At 33.1% G+C, this 7898-nt stretch overlaps 1 protein-coding gene across 3 annotated transcripts in view; it reads left to right on the top strand.

Annotated features, from left to right (window-relative positions):
* The window catches only part of LOC117172366 (DNA-directed RNA polymerase III subunit RPC3), a 32354-nt gene that overhangs the window by 23186 nt on the left and 1270 nt on the right, over nt 1-7898 (top strand). For all 3 annotated transcript variants that reach the window (XM_033360218.1, XM_033360220.1, XM_033360221.1), the window contains 3 exons: nt 405-619; nt 712-865; nt 3550-3910. In XM_033360218.1, coding sequence (XP_033216109.1) covers nt 405-619; nt 712-865; nt 3550-3910 — 730 coding nt within the window. The remainder of the gene's footprint in view (nt 1-404; nt 620-711; nt 866-3549; nt 3911-7898) is intronic.

The raw sequence follows: 7898 nt of genomic DNA, 5'->3' as shown, positions 1-7898 counted from the left end.
TATATGAAAAGTTAGGATTTTAAAACGGTTTAGATTGAATTTATTATGATGAATCGATGGTGCAAATATAGTTAAGAATATCTTGTAATATAATTTATCAAAGCTTTCTGAAGTAAAAATATTAATTGAATCCCTAGAAACTGAAAAAAACACATTATTTATAATAACCTCGAGAAACTGTGTACATATTCCGAGTCGATTGTTTTAAAAAAATGCGAAATAATTTAATGACTCCGTACAATGAAAAATTATACCTGGAGAAAACTTGGAATTATCAGAGACTTTGCCAGGTTTTGAGTAGATACCCTATTGAGAATGTGTATAGTTTTTAAAAAGAAGTCGAAATAACAATAAAGACAGCAAATTTTATTATTCAAACCTAATTAATGGCAACTATTTTTCAGGGATCAACTTATAATATCATCAATTTCGAAGAGAATTGATGACAATGCAGGCGAATTGATGAGGCGGATGCTGTACCAAATGTATTTGCGCACAGCTTCCTGGTCTGATACTTCAAATCCCATTCCATTTACAGAATTGAGGGAAGTGGTGAGAAGACTTGATAATCCTGGTCCTGGACTTGTACAATATCTTGAGCAGTACTTAAATCTTATAGGTAATTATTTGAAAATTTTCAAAAAAATGTTGTAACTAAATAATTTTAGATATACAGTAATAAAGACTTTAATATAAAACATATTTCTATAGAAGAAGACCCCAGTAAATTCATAAGAAGAGTCGGTGACTCAAATGGGGGCCAGTTTAGCATAAATATGAAGGAAGCCTTTAATCAATTAGCATGGACAACATTAGAGAATATTGTGATGGAAAAATTCGGCTCGAAAGCTGCAAGAATTTTTAGGTAATAAGACCATTTTCTACTTTAAATATTTCAACACCAAAGACTGATTAAGAGGGATTTAATATTCAATTGAATAGTAGTCACTTAAGCAAAACAATGTATGTCTTACATGAAATATTTATTTCAATTTAAAAGAAGAATTGTATATAAAGTATAAATAAAAGTATATATAAAAGTAAAAGTAGAAAGCATAGAAGTATAGGTACTATAAAGTAACGACCTTAAGTTTTTTCAATGTTAATTATATGAGTTATAATTTTATCTCTTGAATAGATTAAAAACTATCAAAATTCTATATAAAATAGGAGAGGATGAAAGTATTTTGTCAATTTTTAAATAAGATATTCCAAAATAATACAATTTTCAATTTTTTCATAGAATTTAACGCGCAAAAGGCCGATAAACTTCAAAACTTTACAAAAATGATTCTTCCTACTTTCGCACTGCCTCTGTGGCCAGCGCCAAAGATATTATAAATGTAGATGTGCGCATACTTTTTTAGTATCATTAAATTGAATCTCAAAAAACAGAGTAATAAGCTTAAGGTTCCTTTAAATACATGATTCCCGTACCACACGGTCATAAAATTAAAAGAAATTCTTACTTGGCGTTCGGTCTCGCAGATTTCCTAAAATAAAAACAGTTTTCTTTGCTTCTTTTTGTTCCTAATGTCTAAAAAAAAAGGACGGACAGTGCAGTTTTCAAATTAATAAAATGTAATTTTTCGGCCTCATTTAGGTGATTTTTCTATTATCTGCCTTGCATATCCCAGATGTTTGCAAAAAAATATATATACCAGGGGTGTTGGTTGAAATTTTCCGGTTTTTTCAAGAAAGAAAACACTTAATCCTCAAGGGAATCTCAAAAATTTTTTAATCAAAGTATTGACCATTGGATTCTACACATTTTGCACATCTTTCAGGCAAATCGTGGATACCATTCCAAAAAAACTTTTTCTCTTTCGAGGCAAACCATTCGACGAGCCATTTTTCGACTTCTTCAAAATTGGCGAAGCGCTGCTTTGCGAGTGAGTGTCCCATCGATGCGAAAAGGTGATAGTCGGACGGAGCGTGGTCTGGAGAGTACGGCGGGTGCGATAATATTTCCCAATTCAATGCTTTTAATGTGTTCTTCACCACTTTAGCGGTATGAGACGGTGCGTTGTCATGTTGTAGGATAACTTTGCCATGCTTCGGGCCCATACCGGCCGTTTTTTGATGAACCCATGCTTAAAATTGATCATTTGTTGTCGGTAGCGATCCGTATTCACCGTCTCACCAGGTTTTAATAACTCGAAGTACACCACACCACACTGGTCCCCCCAAACACAGAGCATTGTCTTACGACCAAAGCGATTTGGCCTTGGAGTTGATGGGCCGACTTCACCAGGTGAAAGCCATGATTTTTTCCGCTTCGGGTTCTCGAAATAAATCCATTTTTCGTCCCAGGTGACAATTCGATGCAGAAAATATTTCCTTTCGAACCGTTCAAGCAGCATTTCACATATGGTTTTTCGATGTTCCATTTGTCTATCGTTCAGTTGGTGTGGTACCCATTTTCCATACTTTTTGATTTTTCCCATGGCTTTTAAACGTTGGCAAATTGCTCCTCGGGTCACATTTAGTGTTTGTGCCAATTTTTGTTGCGATTGGGTTGGGTCTTCATCCAATAACGCCTGCAATTCCTCGTCTTCGAACTTTTTCGCTGCACCAGGATGTTCATTGTCTGTTAAATCGAAATCTCCACTTTTAAATTGACGAAACCATGTATCACATGTTCTAATCACTGGAGCATGTTCACCATAAGTTTCTACCAGCAATCGATGAGCTTAAACTGCTTTTTTCTTTTGATGAAATAAGAAAAGCAACGAATGCCGCAAATGCGATTTCCTCGGAACGAAACTCGACATATTCTCTGAGATAAACAACTATGATGCTATTATTTTCGCAGAGTGGAATTGTGTCCATTCAACATTTTCATATGTCCGATCTACCTATCTGGTTCTCAATGTTGACTGATAGTTGTATTTTACAATGAAGGGGTGACGTGAATAGAGGGGATGGGGGCAGAAAATCCAAAAACAACTCTCTCTCACCATTATTTTTTAGATATGATTAGATTTCATTTCAATTTTAAGAAAACATCGACAGACTGACTTCGAAAATATCTTCACACTCGCTCATTTTATCGAGAATATCGATGTTATTGAGAATAAGTTTAGCATATGTAAATAAGTACTTGCCAAATAAAAAAAAAAGATCTCTTGAAATTGGTCCGGCGAAAAAATGTGATTGGATATAAACCAAGGAAAACCCAAGAATTTGAAATTGGCTAATTACTGGACACCCTAACAAAAATCTGAGAAAGATCATTTCTTTCTTTCACATGATTAATAAAAGCTCCTGAAAGGAATCCGCTGTTTCTGGGAATTGATTGATTTTTATTTCATGGGTTCGAAAATTTACATCGCATATGCGCAGTTAAATTTATGATGGGAATTATCTCAATTGCACATGCGTATAGTGAAATATTTATGGTGGGAATTTTCTCAACAGTTTTGCCAGCCAGATAAGCGAAATCCGTTTATTATTCAATATCACTAAACCGAATGGTAAAATATTATATATCTGTTACGATTTACATTTACTTCTGGAAACTAATGGATTAAATTATTGATGTTTTAGATTAATACGAGCGAAAAAATACATAGAACAGGAGGATATTCAGCAAGTGGCTATGATTTCAGCAAAGGATACAAAGCAGCTTACTTACACCTTGCTCCAGGAAAATTATATACAGTTGGAGGAAGTGAAAAAAGCAGGAGTATCAGCTGCACCGTTAAAGACTTTCTTCTTGTTCCACATTGACCTGGACAAAGTCGTAAGGATGGAAATCGAGCACTGCTACCAAGCTTTGTACAATACTATGCAGAAACGAGAGCATGAAACTGTTACTAATAAAAGGTTGATCGACAAAGACTTAAGGATTCAAGTCATCACTAAAAAGTTGCAAGATATGGAAGGATTTGAAGATCGATTAAGAGAAGTATATATTGTTGATTCTTCACAGTTTCAGGCCTCGGACTCACTGGCCGAAACCCACTGGCAGGAAAATTGTCTCAATGGCTATTTCGGAGCCGTGAATAAATTAGGTATAGTTTTTTTAATGACATTTTGAACTACGCCGTCTCCCCTTATTGGAGCAAGTAAACTTTGACCTCCCATTTCTATTTTATGTTATTTTAATAGTTGATATTTTAAGGGCTTGTGATACTTACAGTTTCCCCGGCATTTTTTCCACAAAAATGAAAATTTTTAAAAACTGAATTCGGAGATGCTATAAAATATCATAACGGACGTCCCCGGTCTCTTTTTTGAGGGATAATAACAAAAAAATGTATTGTGCTAAATAAAAATTTTATGCATATGGAAATTATTTATGAAATAAACTTTTTTGTTTGCCTGCAAAAAGGGTTAGTTCCGGGAGATTAGTTACTTTGTTTATTTGCAAGTCCAAAGTTTTCGGCCAAAAATATTGTGTAGTTTGGAAGTAACGCACAGGAGAATTGTAACATACATAACCTCCAAATGTACATACGTTGTTAGCAATATCAAAATTTTTTTTGAAAAAAAAGCACAAATAAAGTGTGTGGGGACTTCCGTTAGCATGTTCGCTATCATTTCCCAAATTTTTAAGACAAAATATTGATTATTCTAGAAAAAAAGCCGTCGGAACCTAAAACTGGTAAAATCGATACTAATTTCAGATTGTGCTAAATTAAAACTTTTTTGAATTAAACCAAAAAAAACGTGTGTGGGGACGTCCGTTAGCATGGTCGCTATCATGTCCCAAATTTTTAAGACAAAATATTGATTATTAAAGAAAAAAAAGCCGTCGGAACATAAAACTGGTAAAATCAACAATTTTCTGAGTATCACATGCCCTTAACCAAAAAAATATTTTCATTTTAAATCAGTAACAGTTGAATTGAACCAAAAAGGATGAATTTCCAACAAAAGAGTTGAATCCTCAACCAAAACGGAATAATTTTCAACCCAATAGTTGCATTTTTAATTAAAAAGGTGAACTTTCTACAAAACAGTTGAATTTCGAATCAAATAATTAAATCTTCAACCAAAAAGGGGAATTTTCAATACGAAAGATTAATTTTTTATCAACAAATATGACGTTTCAACAAAATACTTATAACCAAATAGTTGAATTTTCAACCAAGAAGATTAATTTTCTACCGACCCCACCGATACAAATCTCTGAATATTCACTGAAGATTCCTCGGCTCAGGGAGGCTTCAGAGAATATTCTCCGCAGGCACTCAGGTAGATATTTTTATAGATCTAGGTAGCTTGTTTAAATGGTCTGAAGGCTTTAAAATGTTCCTTTCGAAATTTAAATAAGAATTAGATCACAAATAAAAAGCAGAGAGGCTATCTCAATAGAGTATAGCCGACACTCAATAAGGGTCCTTTGTTAAGCTTTCGGATTAAAATTTAGAAGTAGATTTTTTAAATTTCAAAGTCTAAAGCATAATAATTGGGAATCTACGGTTTTAGATTATTTCAGATATATACCTTTTCTGTTAGATGTTTAAAATTAGAATGAATATAACGTATTTCGTAAACGGAATGAGATACGCCAAAACAGACATTTTTTAATTTAACCCCCCCCCCCCCCCCCGTTGCGTGACGAATAAAATAGGAAAATTATATGACCGTCGCATCACACTTAAAACGTTCCAAATCTCTCAGACCATCTCTGGAGACCAAGTCATTCAAATCGAGCCTCCAGATAACCTGAAATGGGCCAGGCTTCTTCGCCAGAGAATATTCTGAGGTTTTCTATCGGCAGAAAAAATAGACCAATTTTTCAACGGATTAAATACATTTTTATTTTATTAATTTTTATTGTAACCTTTTTTCTTTCGTAAACCTTTTGATTAATAGTTGAATTTGAAACAAAAAAAATATTAATTTTCTGCCAAAAAAGGGGTAGTTTAATTTTTATTTAAGGGCCTGTGATACTTCGTCGTTTGGTAAATCGAGTTTAGTTCTCCCACGTTTTTTTTCGACAAAAGTTGGAATTTCTAAAAACTGAAGTCGGAGATGCTTTAAAAAAATATTCTACTAAATAAAAAATGTTTGCATGTGTACTATTTTGAGGTTAAGGGCATGCTCTCCGGTGACCGCGTCACCAAAACAGTTTCCGTTTATGAACATTTTTGTGTGTGTTAAACATGTTCAAAGGTTGATATATCGCTCTCAAAATTTGGAATTGGGAAAATGAGACAATAAATTGCGTTTGGATATTTATTTTGAGTAATAATTTTGAAAAAAATATCCGAGAGATAGTAAATATGCAAAATTATTGTTAATTTTTTTTTGTGCTGACTGTGTCTACACGGATTGAGAAATTGGGTTTAAAATTTGACAGATTAAATAAAAAGCACTAAAGAACGTGTTTATACGTCAATATGTTTGTAATTTCAAAGAAAGTTTATTTATAAATTGATAAAGTAGGATATTACCATTCGAGTTGTAGCACTTTGCAAATAATTTTTGATTTGATGTATTTCAGATTTTTTGATTCGCGTATATTGAGCACTGAATCAAATTTGGTACTAAATCGTCTAAACATTTAAAAAAATTGATATAAACAATAAAATTTGCACATTCGTTGAAAATCAACAAGTATCTGCACATACGTAACCTATCATTATTTTTGGAGCTTTTTTTAGCGATTTCTAGCGGAGAAAAAAAGAAACTTTGAACGTCGATAAAGTCGAGATCACATGAATAAGTTCGTTCATGAAATTTTTGTGTTGAATCATGGACATAGGAAACACGGGACTAGACATGCCATCCTAACTTGGGCCAGCGGGGTTGAATCCACGGGAGGGGGGAGAGCCGCCATCTTACGATGTGCCATTTGATTATGCACACGAGCATTTTTGCCGACAAACTGTGCATGAAAATATAAACATGTGGGCGCTGCCATGTTTGTCGCGGGACATCAAAAGGTGGCGGACCTCCCCCCTCATTGCATCACCCCCGCAATGGCATGTCTAGTCCCTTGTTTTCTATGTCCATGGTAGCCACTCAGAAATTATTTATAAAATAAACTTTTTTAATTGTCTATAAACAAGGTTAGTTTCGGGACGTTTGTGCCGTAGTTTGGAAGTAAAGCCCATAACCTCAAAATTCACAAATATTTAGCAAAATTAAATTTGTTAAATTATTTCTAAAATTTGTAAGACAAAATCTTGATTATTTTAGGAAAAGGGGCCGGGGAAGCTAACACTGGTAAAATCGATAATATTCTGAATAAAACCTACCCTTGAGATTTAATTTTCAATTTAAAAAAAAGAAACGAATTTTCTCCCAAATAGTTCAACTTTATACCACATTTTTAAATTTTCAACCCAAGAATATGAATTTTCAACAAAATAATTAAAATTTCAACGGATTAAATGAATTTGCTATTTCATGAATTTTTAGTTCATATTTTTTTCGTTTCTAAACACTTCTAACTAAGAGTTAAGTTTTAAAACTAAAAAAGGCTTATTGCCTACCAAGGAAGGGATATTTTAATTTTTATTTAAGAGAATGAAATGAAGGGAGGAATATAGGTCTTTAGGTGGTAACCGTCATTTCTGAAATTTTATATGGCAACGAAAATATCGGCATATATGAAGAGCACAAAAATGTATAAAACGCATTTTCGAAAAAATGGATGTTAGCACCTATAGATTTTCCACCCTTGAATTTTCTAATTGGAAAACGAATTTTCCATCAAATAGTTGATACTTCTACTAAATTGATCAGTTTTGAACCCAACAATATGAATTTTCAACATAAGCATTAAATTTTCTGTTAAGAAAAATGTCTAACAATAAAGAAAAACGAATTTTCAACTAATGTTATGAATCTTTAACCAAAAGATAAATCAATTTTAAGAAAGTATGTAGTTCATCTTTCATCCAAGGTGTTAAACTGTTCACACTAAAAAGATGAATGTT

This window comes from Belonocnema kinseyi, chromosome 5, assembly GCF_010883055.1.
Source record: "Belonocnema kinseyi isolate 2016_QV_RU_SX_M_011 chromosome 5, B_treatae_v1, whole genome shotgun sequence".
NCBI classification, from domain to species: domain Eukaryota; kingdom Metazoa; phylum Arthropoda; class Insecta; order Hymenoptera; family Cynipidae; genus Belonocnema; species Belonocnema kinseyi.
The sequence above is the reverse complement of the archived record's forward strand: the minus strand, read 5'-3'. Positions and strand labels throughout refer to the sequence as shown.